We start from the raw sequence: 21185 nt of genomic DNA on the forward strand, positions 1-21185 counted from the left end.
TTTTTTTTTTTATATACATTATATATACCCACCTATATACATTATAAATACGTTAAACAATATATATACACTACATATTTAGTATATACTACATTATAATTTAAAAAATATATACACATATACACAATTACACATATATACGCACCATTCAATATATCGGTACTACTTTAAAGTTTAAATAAAATATACTACAATATATATATATATATATAGTTATATACTAATTTATAAAACATATACACATGTATACGCACCATTCAATGTATATATACTACTACTAATAAAATACACTACAATATATATACATTACAATATATATAGATATAGTTATATACTAATTTATAAAACATATACACATTTATACGTTAAATATACACATCTATACAAGATGTATACACATGTATACACTCTACTCCATGTATATGTAATACTTTAAATTAAATATACTACAATTTATATACATTACAATATATATACTAATTTATAAAACATTTACACATGTATACATTAAATATATATGTCTATAGAAGATATATTCACATATATACACTCTATTCTATGTATATGTAATACTTTAAACTAAATATACTACAATATATATATATATATATATATATATATATATACATACATTACAATATATATAGATATAGTTATATACTAATTTATAAAACATATACACATGTATACGTTAAATATACATGTCTATATAATAATTATGTTTTGAACGTATAATATATATTATGAACAATATAATATATTATGAACATAAATATATATTATGAATAACGTATAATATATTCACAAATATATATAAATTAGATATTCATAAATTATGTTTAATTAACGTATAATATATTCATTAATTATGAATATAATATATTACGTAATATATAACGTAATTACATATATATAACATACAGAGATCAAAGATTTGCAGGAAATAACAAAAAGATTAGAAGAAATATCACTTTCATGAGTGAAGAGGATATAAACTACAATAAAGCACTAGAAAAATCAAAAAATTATCATAGTGAACCTGAAGGATTATCTAGGCATATACCTTCCAGTCAAACGGATAAAATTCTACTGTCTGTCTAAAACGTAGTCTGGTCTTACTCTAAAAGATATGTTGCTCTCAGGGTATGCAATTAAATTAAATGGTCCGAAATGAATTCTTTCCATTGTCTCGAGGGATTCTAGTGGTCTAAAATTTAAGTTACCTAACATCGTCTGTTGGTAAGTCTCTGAAGACGAAGCTACACCTTTGCCTTTGTCTGCAGGAGGTTGTCCTGTTGGTCTCATGCTGAAAACAAATGAGTAAAATTAAACTTATGTATTTATTCCTTATATATATATATACATATAGTTATACACTAATTTATAAAACATATACACATGTATACGTTAAATATACACATCTATAGAAGATATATATACAAATATACAAAACATATGCTACTTAATATAATAATTTAATAATACTTGGTAGTAAATTAATAATATATTAGAAGTAAGTTTTTAATTTAAAGTAGAAAACTAGGAATTCAATTTAAAATTTTAAATCATTAAATGAAAAAATATAAAATGTAAGGACTAAGGAGTGAATGAATTTGGAAAATTTTATTGATTGTAAAATGATCCAAAATTTATAATTTACATGAATGAAAAATCTACAATTATGCATCATTTTTTCCAACTCATGCATGTTAATATTAACGGGAACTTATATAGGATAATCGAAATCAACGGGGGCAAAACCATGCATTGGACTTGATTCTGCTGAGTTCTCCCGTGAAAACATAATTTCTTCAAGTTTCAGCTCGTCGCTCGGCTCCGGTTCCATTCCTTGGTTTCTTCTTTCCGCTTTAATCCAATCTCTGAGACAAACTAGAACATTCATTGCATTGCTTCCCAATGAGTGTCGGTTGTCTCCAAACTGCTGTCGTCCCTGACTAAAGGTGCTCTCTAATGCAATGGTTGACAATGGAACATTCAAGATATCTCTAGCTAATCTTGAAAGTACAGGATATTATGTTTCATTACTCCTAGACCAATCCAATGTGTTGATCCGTCGTCTGCGATCCTCTGGCGCCGATCGAAGATAATATTTAAGCTCTTCCCGATAAGTTGATGTGTAAGCTCTCTCATTAACACTATTCCAACAAGTTAAATCATAAAAGGAATCAGGAAAACCACTATGTGCTGGCCTTTTAGAAGATGATGGCTCCTCGGGAGGATGAGGGGTGACAGTTGGAGTGATATTTATAGGTACAGCTAAATCAAATAAATCAGCATAGTGATTATATAATTTTTTTATATAATCCTTTGCATCATTCATAGCCGTCCACAAATTAGGTTGTACTTGTTCAGAATCATGGTTAATATTTATTTTTAAGTTAATATAAATAATAGTATTAAAGTGGCACATATTATTATATTTCATGCATGGATTTAACATAGCACCAACCAAGTAAAATAGGGGAATCGGAAAAAAATATTTTCTAAATTTAGTAAACATAGCACCAACAACTTCTTTATAACCTTCTTTATTTTTATATTCTTTGAGCAAACCAGAAATATTGGTTATATATGTCAAAATATTACAAACAGTAGGATAATAAGCACCGAAAAATTCAACCATAGCAACATAAGATTTTTCTAAAAACTTAACAAGATCCTTAATCACAACCCAATCAGAATCATGTAGCATGCAATCAGCAGAATCAGCAAATGAACCGCAATGTTGGTTAAAAGCTAGTGCAATAGAAATTCTATATTTATAACAAGTTTTTAAAAAATCATACATAGAATTCCATCTAATATCAATTTCCTCAAACATCAATATTAGTGTAAGTCCATTTTATTGACATTTAACTTTAAATTCTCTAATTCTCGATCTACGATTATTTCCTTGAATAAAACCAACAGCAAGACGATTTTTTTCAATATAAAGAAAAACTCAAGACCATCTTTTACAATTAAATTATATATATGATATACACACTTAATATGAAAAATTTCAGGCAACGGCGGAGATAGCGTAGATTTTAATTTTTTTATAGCAGTCTTGTTGTTAGAAGCATTATCAAAAGTATTACATAAAATTTTATTTTCGATATCATAATATCCGGGCAACTTTAACCATAGAATCAACAATAAAATCTCCAGTATGTTTACGATCTTCATCATATAAAAAAGCAAGAATAGGTTTTTGCATCACAAAATTACTATCCATCCAGTGACAAGTAACGGTTAAATAATCATTTTTATTTACAGCACGACCAAGATCAGAAGTTAAGGACAATCTACATTGAATATTTTTTAACAATGTTGATAAATAAAAACAATATTGTGAATGAAGTCTAAAAATATCAGACCGACAAGTACTTCTAGGAATACCGTTAAATATAGGATTATAAATTGCTTGTATATAATGAATAAAGGCATCAGAAGAAGGAAAACTAAAAGGAAAACAACTCACAACTACCATTTTAGCTATTTCTTCCCGGTCACTCAATTTATTATACTTCTTCATTACCTGACCGGTTGCTGGGTCCATTCTAATTTGCGTTGGCCCACCAACATCCCCACCACCTCGTGCAATATTTAACTCTCTTTCGTGAGCTTCACCTATATGTCTCATTAACGTACCCGTACCCCCTTGCTTACCTCCACTTCTATGCTTATATATTTGTTGACAAATATTGCATTCCACCTCAGTATCTGATATACATTCAAAAAATTACCATGCAACACTAGTTGTTTTACAAGGTCTTGCGGCATGGGAAAGACGGGGAGGGAGATTAACTGATTCAGATCGAACGTTAGCATTTTCTACTGCGGGTGTCTCACCAATATTTTCATTATCTTCGTCTAAATTAACCGCATCTACTTCATTTTCTTCTTCTATACCGTAATTTTCCTGAGTTTCTACATCATCCATATCGTGAGCACCTACACCTATTTCTTCCTCAAAAGGTGTACCAAGCAGTACTGGAGACGAAGGCACACAAGTATATCTACTATTTGAACTACCTCTACCGCTAGTAATTCATTTTTTACTACCACTACCGTTTCCGGGATAAAAATTTTTTAACACCTTTAGTAGCGAGGTTTCTTAATTTATCCATAGTATAAATTAAATTAAACTACAAAAATTTAAAATACACAAATATAATAAAATTAAATATTAAACAATTAATACAATAAATAAAAATTAAATGTAAGAATGGAACGACAATACCAAATTTTGGAAGTATCCGAAGGTTGCGACTTTAGAAACTTTCGCTCGTAATTTGTAAACGCAAAATTAAAAAATTAAAGTAAACACTTTAAGAAATTAAATATATTGAATATTTGAGAATTGAGAATTTGAGAGAGTGAAAAATTGTGTGAAAAATGATTTGAAGGTGTAGAGTATTTATAGAATTTATTTTGGGATTAAAAAATATTTTTTTTCCAGAAATGGGCCCAAACTAGCTGTTTGGACCCCAAAACGGCTATATAGACGTTGGGCCAACGACTAGTTTAGCCCAAAACCCATTTTTTTTAAAATAGATTTCGGGCCTGGCCGGGCCGATTAATCGGCGGGCCTGGACCGGGCTTGGTCCTGGCAGGGTTAATCGGACCCAAATTAAAAAATAATCGACCCGGGACCCGGAACCCTAAAGCCCTAGGGCTTATCTGGTTGAGTCAAATCGGGCTGGGTCCTTTAAGTGGGCCGGATCAGCCCGGCCCACTTGACAGACTTAGTTACAGCTTTACGGAAGACATGACCCTAGATAGGAAGATCTGGAGGACGCGTATCAGGATTGACGGCTATTGCCAATTTGGGTAGGTAGGGTAGGACATTACTTGGTGGATGTATTATTCTTGTTATGTTAGCTTGTTGCATGCTGTATTACATCACTTACTATTCTCTATTTACTATTCCCCGTAGATGTCATATTTATGTCTTGCCAACTTGTTTCATGCTTGTTGTATGAATTTGATTACTATTTCTTATCTTGAGCCGGGGTCTATCGAAAACAGTCTTGCTATTTCTTCGGAAGTAGTGGTATGGACTGAGTATATCTTACCCCCAGACCCCACTATGTGAGAATACATTGGGTTTGTTGTTGTTGTTAAAGTATTATGAAAAACAGTTTTTGTGATAAATTGTTTTCTAAGTGTTTGATCGTCTAAATTATCAAGTATCCTTTTTCATCAATACATATTTTCTTGGGTGTAAATCGTAATTATTCAATCCATATTACTTGCTTTACTTAACACGTAAATATTTTGTCAGTATTTCGTGTCTTATTCCCCATATTTTGGTGATGTCTTTCCGAATCAATATAGCATTACGGAATCAATCCTTCCAAAATGAAACAGTAGTTCCAATGCAACTAACTTATAACGGGTGGTTTGGTTTAAGGTACAAAAACAAATAATTCTTCGATAAAATAATAATCTAAGGATAAAATGTTTAATGCATGTTTGGTTGATAATATTCGGGATAACTTATTTTGAGATTAATAAATAGTACCGGGATAAGTTATCCACCCATTTAAGGGGTCGTTTGGTTGGAAAATAATTATTCCGGAATAACTTATCCCACCATGTATATGAGATAAGTTATCCCATCAATAAGGGAAAAATGATAGGATAAGTTATCCCGGGTTGGATTAATCCCTCCAACCAAACAAGGGATTAAGTGATATTTTATTTTATTTCGGGATAACTTATCCCTTAGATTTTTATACCTCAAACCAAACGACGTGTTAGTAGGATAATAATTCCATCATTATTTATCCTTGGGATAAAATTAGAAAGGACATAATTGCCCTCCAAATTCTTTGATTATCACTTTATATATATATATATAAAAGGTATTTTTATTAATACATGCTTAATTATTAAATAGAAAAATATTTTTATATTTAGCTAAAAATATTTGAATTTTTTTTTTTAAAATATAATTTGAGTCTCCAAATATTAGTGATACCAAATAATGAAAAATGAGAGTAATTCTTTTTCAAATTTTTTGATGAAGAATTTTTTTAACAAAAAATGATATTATCAATATTTTATAAAATTTAGAACAAAATAAGTAATTTAACATGAAATATTAGAGATTCATACACATTTAAGAAATATTTTACTTATGAATATATGATATGTTATATTTATTTGAATAATTATTATGTTTGTTTATATATTTTAATTTCTCTAAATAATAATAAAAATGTCGACTCTATTGTTGAATTACATATTTTAAATTAAATAGTTTTAAAATCACTTAAAAATTGATATTGTATATATCAATTAAATGAATTTTAATATTCTATATTATACGAGTGATATGCGTTTAAATGAAGTGACATAAACAACAAATCTTCTTTTACTTTAACAAACTTAAGTTGAAAGTTTTTATTTCAAACTAAATTTAAACAGACACGACATAATCATTGGAAGACACACGCAAAAAATAAAAGTTAAATAAGATGAAAGTTTTATTTTAAAAATACACACGATATAATTATGAAAATGCACACACACTAAAAAATTAAGCTAAATAAGATAAAAATTATATATATAAAAGTTAAATAAGATGACGGGTATTTTGGTAATCAATTAATTTATTCTTAGAAAAGCATATTACTTTGAATACAACAAACCAAACACTCAGTAAAAAATAATCCTAGTATAACTTATTTTATCATAACTTATCTCAATATAACAACATTCCCAATCAAACGACTCCTAAATGATACAAAAGTGATGAGTAATGAAAAAATGATAGTGACACACTATAAAAACTATTTATACAATCAAGTTCAAAATTGATACAAAGATTATACTGGGATAAATTCAAACATTTTGTAGAAATTGTAGAAATATTTATTAATCGTACTTTAGATTTTCATTTTTCCTAACAAATTTATCATGGACATAAATTTTTATTTTTCCTAATAAATTTATCATGGACAAGTTATTAAAGTATGTTGATATTCCCTTTCTAACTTAATACATGCTTGATTATTAATAAAAAAATATTTTTATACTTAACTAAAAATATTTGAAAATTTATTTTTTTTAAAAGTACAATTTGACTCTCCAAATATTAATGATACTAAATAATGAAAAATGAGAGTAATTTTTTTTCACATTTCTTGATGATGAATTTTTTTGACAAAAAATGAGATTATCAATATTTTATGGAATTTAGAGCAAACTAAGTAATTTAACATGAAATATTAGAGTTTCATACACATTTAAGAAATATCAACATAAATTTCTTAACATATATTTTTAGGAAAAAGAAACTTATAAAGTTAAAAAAAAATTACTCCCTCCATCTCAAATTACCCATCCCAAATTGAGATGACACATTGATTAAAAATAATAATTAATAACATGACTAGTTTATCATAATGCTCCTATTAAATGATGTTTACATTTTATTTTGAAAAAAAAGTAATTAATGAAAAGGGTAGAATATGAAATTTTTTTTTTGTCTCTTCTTAATTAATGAAAAAGGACAAGTAAAATGAAAAATCAAATTAGAAAATTTGGGACGCAAGGAGTAGTAACTTTTTAATTTCTTTTGTATGGTTTAATATGATGGAAAATAATTAAGTTAAATATTGTGAAGGGTATTTTAGTAAACAAACAATATATTTTTACAAATAATACACTACATATTATTTTTAGTACCACAAACCAAACAACCACTAAAAAATAATATCAGGATAACTTATACCAGATAACTAATTCTGACATAATTTATTCCAACATAACTAATTCCGGTATAACTTATTTTCAAACCAAACCAACCTTAAAGCGTTTTCCCAATTAAGAATAGGGTAATAGTTACACAACACAACCAGTCAAGATTCAAGAATAAAAGTAAAGTACAAGTAAATAGTAGTATTAACAGATGTGGCCCTACCTTCTTTTTTTATCCCTCAACACAAGTACCGTTATATAAAACAATTAAGTTGAATATTAATTTTACTAAAATCTTAATCTGATTATTTTTTGTTTTCTCAAATAGTGTCTAATATTTATATTGACGAATGACGTCCGGATTTTTACTTAGATACTTTCCCTTTAGGCATAACAAGGAATCCATTGAGATAGATTCAAATTAGACATACAAATTTTATTCTAAACTCAGATATCAAAGTCACACAAGTAGTTATTGGACTAAAAAGAGTTATTGGACCAAGAGAAAGTAATAGGGCCAGATTATTTTGAAATCCGGGTTAAGCAAGCAGATAAAAGGTGGGCAGACACCAATTGAAGGGATTACACAAATTATATTGAGCTTTGGCTTAATTTGTTATCGTCTCATCTCTTCTCTATGTTCTAATCTCTCATCTTCTTTTTGTTACCTTCTTACTTTGTTAATTTTAGATTTCTCATTAGTATTGTTCATTGATATTTTGTTGCTCGAATTCTCAATTGTAATTTGATAGTATACTATACGTTAGAGTTGAGTTGTGAAATTGGGATTGTTACAAATTTTTCTTTTTATAAGACTATATACACACTACATGCTTTGGGAGCACAAAATAAAAGATGTGCCTCTATTTCGAGGGCTCAAATCTGAATTATTTGATTAGCAACGAAAGGATCAAATTCATCCTATTACAATCTTTGTAAATATAAACTAATGTCAACTTGATATTCTATAATTATTTGATATATCAAGCCTTTTGTTTCATGGATTATTTACGCCCACAGGCACAGTTTTTATTTGGTCACGAATATAATAATATCATGTGGGGAAAAAGGCTAGCACATTTTTTTTCCTAGCTTTGAGTATTGCTTTTGAATTTGTGTAGAATTTGTGATATTTCTTTTGAACCGATATAGTGAAATTTTTGCGGGTTTTTTAGGACAACTATTAGATTATGGTTTAAAATTTTATAAGTTATTACAAATTGTAAACCACAATCTAATATTATATTTGTAAGCTTGAGCTGTTGAGTATAGTGTATGAACAAATACCAGATTCAAGTATAATTTTCTCCGAAAAGGTAATGTTCAAAAGCTATATTTGCACTTTTTTTTGTTTTTGGTTTCTCATCGGTGTTCGGTACCCGCATTGAAATCCTGATTAATCCACATCATGCACTGCAGGGCCCATTATGAAGGTGACGCTCCCAATAGAATTTTCTCCAAACACCAAGCTCGAACCTGAGACTTGTAATTAAAAGAGGGCTCAAACCTGAAACCTATAATTAAAAGTGGAGTAGTCACACCACTACACAACAACACACATGTTGGTTATATTTGCACTTTAAGTGCACATAGGTTGATTTGATTGGGTTTGGTGTTCTCATTTACCAAACCAACCATATTTATTTTTAAAATTTATAAATCAAATCAATAAAAGTTGATATTTTAGTTTTCAGTTTTGATTGGTTCAGTTTCTTCTTCTTCTTTTTTTTTTTTTTTGATAAAGGCTCCACACACAAACATATAACTAATGCTTTCAAATATTTTTTTTCATAGTAAGATACAAGAATATATGGTGCTTTTCAAGAAAACAACATAAAATGAGAGATGAGTCATGGCATTATACTAAGAGATAGTGTCGTCAACAATTAACAAAGCAATGTACCGTGTAAAACAAGTAACGTCAACAAGAGATAATGAAGTGAACATAATTTAATTTGCGCACTATTTGAGTTAATAGATATCTATGGAATATAACTACAATTTTATAAGAGACCATTCAAAATTTTAAGTCCAAATCTAAAATGATATATTTTGAAGCAGAAATATGCTTTCGTTTGGTCATAAATTTTGAAATTAAAATTTGAAAATTTGAGTTTTTGAAGTTGCGATTTGTGAATCTTTGAAATTCTGTCTAAGCGTGCGTCCTACTTGATCCCCCCCCCCCTCCCCCACCCCAAACTTTTGGGAGTTAAAAGTCCCAAAACATGGAGTCAATTCCTCAAATTGTCATTAAACTTTTACAAATATTTCACTAAAATTACTTATAACTTTTTTCTAAAGAAATATTATCATTAAACTATATACTTTTTTTCAAACAAGATAAAATTAATAAAATGGTTAAATTTTTAACGAAATCCATAACTCGTAACCCATTTGACCATCAATTAGACCTTATAAGGGGGGAAAACGGTGAAAGGCAAAACGGGTTCGGGGTTCTGTTAAAAGGTTCATCATTCATTAACTTTATCTTGTTTGAAAATATATATATAGATCAATGACAATATTTCTCCAACAAAAAAATAAAAAAATTATAAGTGATTTTAATAGGATATTTATAAAAGTTCAATGACAATTTGAGGAATTGACTCCAAGAAATGACCTTTGGTAATGTTTGAAAAATTGATCTAATTTCAAGTGCAAAATAATAATAGAAGATAAATTTCAAAATCTGATTTAAAATTTATGATCAAACGCTAACTATAAAAGTATTTTAATACATACAAATTCCATTGTACATATCAAAATTGGTTTGGTTAGATTTCGATTGGACTTATTCAGCTAAAATCAAATCAAATTAATTATGATCATTTTTTTTCTTTCCATCAGAATCAAATCAAACCAAACTATTAATTGATCTTTTCTCCCAATTTTACTCGATCGATTAATTTGATACAATTAATCGACTTTTCTTTAAACAACTCCTAATTTGCACTACTATATAAATATAAGGACAATATTTAAGTAATGATCCAAAAAAGTAACATTTCCGTAAATGAGACAATGATAAAGGTTTTAATTTAAAAAAACTATGCATCAAGATATCGACGAGTTGCTAAGTCATTGTCAATGAACCATAAGATGGACCGTTACCTAATTTCTTAAGTGGTAAGGAAATGTATTCATACAATTCTTTTTACCTTTGAGGGAAAAAGAGTTCCATTTAGGGTGAAATCTAGATAAAAACTATATAAGAAGGGGGGGGGGGGGAGGGGGTGCTATGGGGGTGGGAAGGGGTAGGGGTCTGCAGGTCGGTTTCTAGAGAAAATATTTTTTAAAAAATTTTTCAACCAAACATGAAAAAATATGAAACATATTTTGAAGAATGTATTTTTTGGAAAATATTTTCCTCCATAGTCCATACCAACACACCTTTAGAGGCTTGTGTTTATTTCTGTTATTTTCTTTTTCCCTTCTCTTGTGTACAAGTTTGAGTATTTAGGCTCCCAATAATTGGCATTTGATTGTCAACTTTATAAGCATTTATTTCTTTTGCATATACACGTCACATCACAAATTAAAAAGGTGGTTCACTGTACAAAGTATTTAGCGTTAGGAGGATTGAAGGAAGAACTGCACCTCAAGGGGTATGATGTAGACAATAACCTATTCTAATGCAAGTACTAGTGGTTGTTTCTACGGTGAACTCATGGTGGAAATAAGATATCTTGTCCTCTTACAAAATAAATAGAAGAAAATGACCTTTTCAAATCTCTTATGTATAAAAAGTGAAGATCTCTTACCAGAAGGGTTAGAAAACAAGTTCTCCCAAATCATAATGTATAAGTCACACTTACAACAAATTTCCCCTTCACCTCACATCACAAATTGAGAAATAAAAAATATGAAAAAAAAAAGTCACAGAAAAAAGTAATCAATACGAAGGTGTTTAAGATAAATTAGCCAAGGGTATCAAACACCAAATCTCTGAAATACTTGAGCAAATACAATAACAATTACAGTACAATATTATTCCCTTTATTCTGATTCTTGTATCATATATATCCATGCATAATTTGTGTGTGAAAGCGACAAGGTCTCCTGACGTAGACGAAGGAGTGAGGTTTGTTCAAGAAATTCCTACCTCTCTATCTATTTTGGATGTTTGGATTTTTCAAAACTTAATGGACATGCAGAAGAGAAATGGTATGTTCCATCATTGAGTGACAAATGAGAAATTTATGAAAAGTTACGATAGCTAACACGGAATAGCGCACCTACTCGTTTTATTGATCTCAACACTTCAATTTCAATTATTGGGCTAAGATTTTCTGTACTGATGAGGACCCTAATTAAGTATGCATATAAGCTTTAGACATACATGATAAAGTTTGTATATGGGAAATGCGCAGCTCCTAGGAGCCTGTCAGTACCGAAATTGGCCCAGCAATGTAAATGACCTTAGCCTTCTTGACATATTACTGGGTTTTTAGTGCAGATGTCTAGTTCATTATGTTGGTTCCTTATTTCAGGGTTATTTTCAGCTCATACATTAAGAAAATAGCCGCTATTAATGGCGGATGGAAGGCGGAGAGAGAGGAGGTGAAAATGGAGCGGTGAAGGACATGAAGATACATAATGAACCGGCTAAAAAAATACAAAAGTTATATATTGTATTAATTTTTGTGTGCAGATACATAAGAATGATGTATCTGATTGAAAATATATATCAGAATTTTCTTTTGTGTTACTAATACATAAAACATATGTATCGAAATTAGATATGTTACTGATACATAAGAATTTGATTAATTAGTTTTGTATCGAAAGTGATGTGTTCAGAAGGTGATGTATCCGATCTAAGTAATGTATCCGACAATTCAAAATCTGAAATTTTATGTAATTTTTTAAAAAATGAAGATAGAGTATAATTAAATACTAAACAATTGAAATTTATGAATTGTCCAATTTAAAACTCCATAATAATGGCTATTTTCTAAAAATTAAGGTCGAAAAGTGACCGTAAACCAAACGTTCATAGGACCAAAGGAAACTGTCATTCTTTACTCAAATTTGGCGCTTCAATCATATATTTGACCAACAATAACAACTGACGTACCCAATCATATATTTCACCACGAGAGGAATAACCCAGCATGTAGCATTGTTAAATGGTTTAATCATGTCGTTATGGAGAAGTAAAATATAACACGATAAATAGATTTAAAAATAAATAAATAATATAATAAAATATTATTAAATTTTAAAAAAATAATATAATAAAATATCATTATAATAAGATGACGTTATAGAGAAATTGATTGTACAAAGTATTTTCAAAACCCTACGAGTAAAAATGTATCCAGCTTAATAATAAAGCAAAGTTTTCACGCAGCAAAATTTGTGTTTGGATGTGTGCTTCTATATTTGGAATGAAACAATTAACTAGTTCCACAAGGAAATAAACTGTACGTGATGTCTAATGTGGAGTCAGCTTTTTCACTTTACTATTTGACCCGTATTAGAGTATAAAACAAGTGGAATCCATGAATTAACCAAGTGGAGTTATAAAATTAGTGTTCGTTTGATCAAACAGGTTATTAGTCTTCGATCAAACAACCATTAATTAAGACACATGATAACTATTGTATATATCAGATAAGTATGTCCGTGCTTAATACGGGCCCAACGTAAAAGTCAACGTATAATTTTTATGTTTGTCTCAAATAATAAAATTAACGGACATGAATCTACATAATAATAAGATAGATTGATGTGTTATATTGAATAGGACGATAAGTTAGATGAACACTATCCTTTTAAAGAAGGTAGGTAATTGCATAACATCGAGTAGTTATATTGGAGAGAATTGTTTTATGAATGTCAAACAAATGTAATTCAATAGGAGGAACTTACAATTTTGATTCCCACAAGTACATAAATATTTTGCATTAAATAATAATATATTTAGACAAATGCTTTATGAAATGTCTAAATCAGCGAAATTCAAATATAAAGATGACCATTCGTTTGGTAGTATACGATCATCGTGATTAAATTACAAATACTTTAACTTCTCTATATAAAATAACATACCAAGTATAATTTCACATAACTACTCTTCACATAAAGAGATGATATTGGGTTTACACAAATACTTGGGAATTAAGATAGGCAAGTAAAAGCTTTCAGACATATCATTTGAGTAACATGAGTGGTTATTCCTCCTTACACTTGTAAATATAGAGTAAATGTCATTTCATTAGTCCAAATTGGCAAAACATAAACTAAAATCAGTATGAATGCAGCATAGAAATATTGAGACAACACATAGTAAGCATTACCTGATAAGAAAAAAAATAAGTTTTTCGCCTAACTCCAATAGAAGAGTCTTGGCATGATAAAAGACACTTCTTTATATTGTAACTATAATAAGAGTAGTGAATTTGTCATTTCTTCCCTTCAAATTAGTGATCTATTACCCTACAAGTGCTGACAATTAGATCTTAGACAAGCTATTTGGTGAATAAACAAATACATTGTCACTAAATGTGAAGGAAGACATATCAGAATTGCTTCTCAACTATAACACTGACATGAATATTCAAACATGACGTCATTTTCGATTCGGATAATATTGTCCATCGACGAGTCCCTTTAATGATCTTTCCTGAGTCTCAAGGATATGCTCCCACATAGTACACAACAAAAGGTGGCAATTCAAGCTCACACTCTGATTAGTGCTTAACTTAAATTTGCTGATTTTGGAGTACTATTTGTTGCATTAAAGACAACCAAGATACATTGATAGTGTTCACAATATCATTGTTGAGCTAATCATAAGGGACACAAAAATGTGAGCGAGTTATTTAACACCTCAAAGTAAATATTAGACCTTGATCCAAAAGTTACTTACCCAACATAATCTTTCTTTATCTTGAATTGAAGCACTTATCAAACTTAGTCAAAGTTTACTCTCCAAGAGACTATTACACATATAACAACACCAGTTACATTAAACTGGTATAGTTTTTTAGGTTGCTCCAGACAACAAACATGCATGAACTATTTCAAAATGTGTGTCCGGATAGTTTAAAATTTCGATAATTAGCTTTTGCCTTTCAATTAAAAAACAACATCGATGAAGGTATGTAGGTGCACTTTTCTGTGGTAGGGATTATAGCATTTCATAAATTTTCCATTTGTCACTCAACATAAAGCTGAATCAAAGTAATAAGAAAAGTTGAAGACATAGATTGGACAGAATAGTATTGTATTTGTCATTCAACATAAAAAAATAAAGTTATAAATATAGTGAATGTTTCTGAAGCTAACTGATCTAAAATAAAATTCAACATAGAAAAATAAAGTTATAAATATATCCTTTCCTTCATTGTTGTTTTATGTAGTGTGTTTTTGCAATCTCATGTAGTTGGCATGGGCTTTCACCCGACCACATTAATTGCAAATGTATATTTTATCAAATCCATGATCTTCGTATAGCCTCTCTTTGTATTAGGCTGACTTAATCTTTGTTTTGCAATCTTTGCATCTGCTTTATGCTTTTAATGAATTTTACTTCATAAAATTGCAAAGACCAGTATGATGTTCTTATAAAAGAGACTGCAAATATTCTTATCCTACCAAAATGCAAAGTGTATTTTATAAATGGGTACATGGGAGTATAATATATTTTATCCCCTAGTCCTTCAAGAGTAATAATTGTACGTTCGAGGATGTCTGCTATACTTATTTGTGTTGGGAGAGGGCAGATAATCGAGGAAAGTGCTAGATTTTACATTACAAAATTATTGGAACTTTGAAGAATGTACTTTTATATTGTTTGGTGAAATAATATTCCATGGTCATTACTTCAAGGTGCACCGTAGGTAACAGATCGTATGACTTAAACAATCTAATATATAATCCTATCAATTATTTAGGAACGTGAAACTACATGATTTTCACATCAATCTTATTACAGTAATTTATGAAAGAATATATACCTGAATTCTCCATAGTTTTAGTGAAAGCACATAAGTATTGTTTCTCCCTCTTTATCTTACGTTTCAGAATAATTATGATGGAGCTTATTCTTCTTTTGACAGAGAGAGGACCTTTTATAATACAGGAATAGTCAGTTATGTTTTCACGTTCCATCAACGTGATTAATGGATATAATAATTATCCACTAACAGTCTGTAATTATCCTACTAGGAGTCAGTAATTATCCTACTAACAGATTAGTCAGTAGTTTAATCCTACTAGGTAACTTCCCCATACAGATTTAGGATTTAACTTATTCAATAATTATTAAATCAATAAATAAATTAATTATGTGGGTCATAGAAATTTACATTCTCCCACTTGGCACACATAATGTTAATTTAGTGGTTTAATACGTACGCCAATCATGTGCACAATTAACGTTAAATTCAATATCATTTGTCATCGTTAAATAAATCAACTAAAATAAGTCATGGAGATTGTACATCACTTTATTAACATAGTTCCTTCCATGAACTACAATATTAGTCTATTACCTAACATAACCTTTCAAATACATAATGGGTCCAACGATAATACTTAGAATCTTTTATCTAAGTTAGAACTTGTCATCATCATTCACAATATTATGTATACAAGAGAAAACAGGTAAAAATATAAACATATATAATTTGAGCTCAAAGTGTCAATTACATAAACATAATACAGTCTTTACATGAAATCATTCATTTCTATCAATAAGACCCATCCTTTCAGCATGTTCAATAAATGTTTTGGGCGGATATACTTTCGTCAAAGGATCAGCAATCATAAGCTTGGTGCTAATATGTTCAATTGACACTTTATGTTTCTGGACTTCTTCTTTAACCGAAAAGTATTTTCATTCCATATGTTTAACACCTTTCGAATACTTATCGTTTTTAGAGAAGAAAACTGCGGTGGTATTATCACAATAAATTTTCAACGGCCTAGCTATATTATCGACTAGTCCAAGTCCTGAAATAAAATTCCGCAGCCAATTAGTCTGGACTGTGGCCTCAAAGTATGCTACAAACTCAACTTCCATAGTGGATGCAGCTATAACAGACTGCTTCGCACCCTTCCATGATATTGCTCTTCCACCTAATAGAAACAAATATCCAAATGTGAATTTTCTTGTATCCACACAACCAACATAATGTGAATCTGAATATCCAACCACATCTAGAAGATCAAATCTTCTATAAGTGAGCATATGATCTTTAGTTCCTTGTAAGTATTGCATCACTTTCTTTGCAACCTTCCAGTGATCCATTCCAGGATTACTTTGATATCGACCCAGCATCCCAACAGTAAAACTGATGTCTGGTCTTGTACATGTTTAGGCATACATAAGACTCCCAACTATTGATGCATAAGGAATATCTTTCATTTGCTTTCGTTTCAAGTCATTCTTTGGACATTGATTGAGACTAAACTTATCTCCTTTCTGAATTGAAACGGAACTTGATGAGCATTTTTCCATCCTAAATCTATCTAATACTTTATTAATATAGGTTTTCTGAGACAATCCCAACAATCCTTGTGATCTATCTCAAAATATTTCTATTCCAATCACATAGGATGCCTTACCCATATTTTTCATTTCAAAGTTATTAGAGAGATATTTTTTGGTATCATGCAACAAATCAAGATCATTAGTAGCTAACAAGATGTCATCAACATACAAGACTAACATAATAAACTTACTCCCACTGACCTTCAGATATATACACTGATTAACAGTGTTTTCTTTAAATCCAAAGGTGACAATCGTTTCATTAAACTTAAGATACCATTGTCGGGAAGCTTGCTTAAGTCCGTATATTGACTTCTTAAGTTTACACACCATGTGTTTCTTTTCTTTAATAGAAAACCCCCCAGGTAGATTCATCCAAACTTCTTCCTCCAAATTTCCATTCAGAAAGACTGTTTTCACATCCATTTGATGTAGCTCTAAGTCATAATGAGCTACCAAGGCCATTATAATTCTGAGGGAATCTTTTCTAGAGACAAGTGAAAAAGTCTCTTTATAATCAATGCCATCCTTTTGAGTGAAACTTTGGCAATAAGTCTAGCCTTGTGACGTTCGATGTTGCCAGTTGAGTTGCGTTTGGTCTTAAAGACCCATTTACACCCAACTCTTTTGCAACCTTCGAGTAATTTAATAAGGTCCCAAACATCATTCTGTTCCACAGATTTTAACTCATCTTTCATAGCATTTATCCATTTATCAGAATTATTACTTTCAATGGCTTGTGAAAATGAAACTAGATCATCATCAATTCCCAAGTTAGTTTCTGACTCATGTAGATATACCAAATAATCATCAGAAATATCAGATCTTTTTTGTCTTTGAGATCTTCTTGATGCTACTTCTTGTGATTCATCTACTATAAGTTCATCAATTATAGCTTCATTGTGATTATTAGAAATATTAATTTGTTGTTCTTGTTGATTACTTTGTTGTACAATTTCAGGAACAACAAATTTAAAAGAAGTACAGAGAAGAGGAATTCATACCCTAACTTCTTTAATTTCCCCATTACGTGGTTCTTTACTTCCACTAACTTCGTCATTCTCAATGAACCTAGCATTTTCAGTTTCAACTATTCTCGTACTATGATTAGGACAATAAAATCTATATCCCTTTGATTTTTCTGATAACCAATGAAGAAACCACTGATTGTTCTTGAATCTAATTTCTTTTCTTGTGGATTGTATACTCTAACTTTTGTCGGGCAACCCCAAACATGCAAGTGCCTCAAACTAGGTTTCCTACTAGTCCACAATTCAAAAGGTGTCTTTGGAACTGCTTTACTAGGAACCCTATTTAGCAAGTAAACGGCCGTCTTTAAAGCATACATCCTTAACGAAGGAAGTAAAGATGAATTACTTAACATACTCCTAACCATATCCATTAATGTACGATTACGCCTTTCTGCCTCACCATTTTGTTGTGGTGTGCCAGACATTATGTATTGAGCACATATGCCACACTTTTTGAGAAATTTAGCAAATTGACCTGGGTGTTGTTCACTTTCATCATATCTTCCATAATATTCACTACCTCTATCAGACCTGATTATTTTCACCTTTCTATCTAGTTGTCTTTCAACCTCAGTAATAAATGCCTCTAAGGCATTACTTGCTTGAGATTTTTCATGCAACAACTAGATATATCCATAACGTGAAAAGTCATCAATAAAAGTGATAAAATATTTTTCTTTATTGAAAGATGTGATATCAAAAGAACCACATATATCAGTGTGTATAATTTCAAGAAGCTGTGTGCTTCTTGTGGCTCTTTTCTTTGTGTGTCTTGTTTGTTTTCCTTTAATACAATCAACACAAATATTAAGGTCAGTAAAATCCAAATCTGGAAGAATTTCATTCTTAACTAATCTTTCCAGCCTTTCTTTAGATATGAAACCTAAACGTTTATGCCACAAGTAAGCAGACTATTCATTCACCAAACTTTGTTTGGTTCCAACATTATGATGTAGAGTTAAGAGTGTTTCGGCAAACAGATTATCAAGATTCAGTTTGTATAAATTATCACAAAGAGTACCAGTACCAATAAGATAATTATGTTTAAACAAACTAAAACATTCATTACCAAAATTAAAAGAATATCTAGTCTTATTCAACTTAGACAAAGAAACTAAATTTCTTGAAAGAGAAGGAACATAATAAGTTTCAACTAAATCTAAGTGACGTCCAGTATCGAGAATCAAACGATAAGTCCCAACAGCTTCAACTGGAGACTTCACTCTATTCCCCATGTAAACAAATCTTTCATTCTTGTTTATGGTTTGGATTGTAAGGAATCCCTGCATAGTATTAGAAACATGAACAGTACAAACAGAGTCAATCCACCAAATATTATAAGGAACTTCAGTTAAGTTTAATTCGAGACATGTAAAAACACAAGGTTTACGTTTCTTCTCAAATCATGCCTTACGTTTCAGGCAATCTTTCTGAAAGTTTCCAGATTTTCCACAGAAATGACACTTCTCATTCTTGTTTCCTTTCTTACGTACTTGAGATGAGGACTCGTTAACATTAAGTTATTTCTGTTGTCCCTTACCATGCTTCTTTCCTTTCTTTTCAACTCCTTGATGATTTACAAAGTTAATAGAGTGGGTTCATTGATTCTTCAGCCTTGTTTTCTCTTGAACCTACATACCATACAATTCATGCACATTCTATTTGTCTTTTATGGTGTTGTAATTTATTTGGAGAGGACCATACTCAGACGGTAATAAGTTGATAATGAATTGCACAAGAAAATTTTGTTCCACTTCCATTCCCACAGCCTTAAGTTTTACTGCTATGTTTGTCATTTCAATGACATGCTCATGCATAGTATGTGAACCATCAAACTTCATGATGGTCAAAGTACCCATTAGTATCCCAGCAAGAGACTTATCAGCAGTTTGGGAAGACTCTTCCACAAGTTTCAGAAGTTCTTTTGCACTTTCAGTTTTGAGAAGAGGAGTCTTAATGTTGCCCGCAATATTCATTAGCATGAACATTAGGCCTAATCTGTTAGACCGATCCCAATGCTTATAATATGACTTTTCTTCATCACTGTTAGCTTCAGTAATAACAGTTGGCTTTTCAGAGTAAAGTGCAACATCAAGATCTAAAACCCCAAGATGGAATTTGATCTGTTTGCACCAGTCTGAAAAGTTAAGCCCGTTAAAAGTCGTAATAGAGGCGGAGTGTGAATGAAGGGCAAGTACTGCAAGTAAAACATGCTCATTTATTAATACTTTGAGTTACGAGTTTATACACATTATCAAATTCAGAAATAATTTACTTAAATGCATATTGATGTTCTCCTTTGGACGAAACATCAAAATACAACTTTAAATAGAATGATGCTTAAAAGTATATTTAACACAAATCGATAATATTTAATGCATCAATTAATAATATTTATTATCTTTGGATAAATAAACAAAATTAACGATACATCAAAATTATCTCTTTAATGTTTATTGGTTATAAGAACAAATAATCAACCTTTGGGTGATTCATAAATGTCTTATAATCAAAAACTTCAATTTACTCATAATTGTTAGATCAGTTATAAATATCAAAATTAATGGGTAATTAATTTAAATTTAATCTTTATTTTGAAATTAATTTCATAAAGATTCGACCACTTTGGTGATTAACGAATCTTACATATATAATTTCAAGTCACATTAAAAATAACAAATTTTATTATTATTATTTATTATAAAACACACATTCGGATTGACAATATCAATTGTCCAATAAATAGCTTTCATATTTAATATTTATGTACCACTTAAATAAAATTCCACCAGAACTAGAGGTGTTTTCATATAAAACAGAAAAGATTGACAACATATTTTAGATATTATAGACGTGCATGTCATAAGGGGCAATGATGCATCACGTGGATTGATGAATTCTATCACCGTGCACCCCTCTGTTTTTTTTGCAATTTCATT

At 30.0% G+C, this 21185-nt stretch overlaps 1 protein-coding gene across 1 annotated transcript; it reads right to left on the reverse strand.

The window, feature by feature from the left end:
• Positions 1–16558: 16558 nt before the first annotated feature.
• Positions 16559–17002, reverse strand: LOC124898064 (secreted RxLR effector protein 161-like). Its single transcript, XM_047411684.1, has one exon. The coding sequence runs from the start codon at positions 17000–17002 to the stop codon at positions 16559–16561; it is 444 nt and encodes a 147-aa protein (XP_047267640.1).
• Between the last annotated feature and the right edge of the window lie 4183 nt (positions 17003–21185).

Source organism: Capsicum annuum, chromosome 4 (genome assembly GCF_002878395.1).
Source record: "Capsicum annuum cultivar UCD-10X-F1 chromosome 4, UCD10Xv1.1, whole genome shotgun sequence".
NCBI lineage: Eukaryota > Viridiplantae > Streptophyta > Magnoliopsida > Solanales > Solanaceae > Capsicum > Capsicum annuum.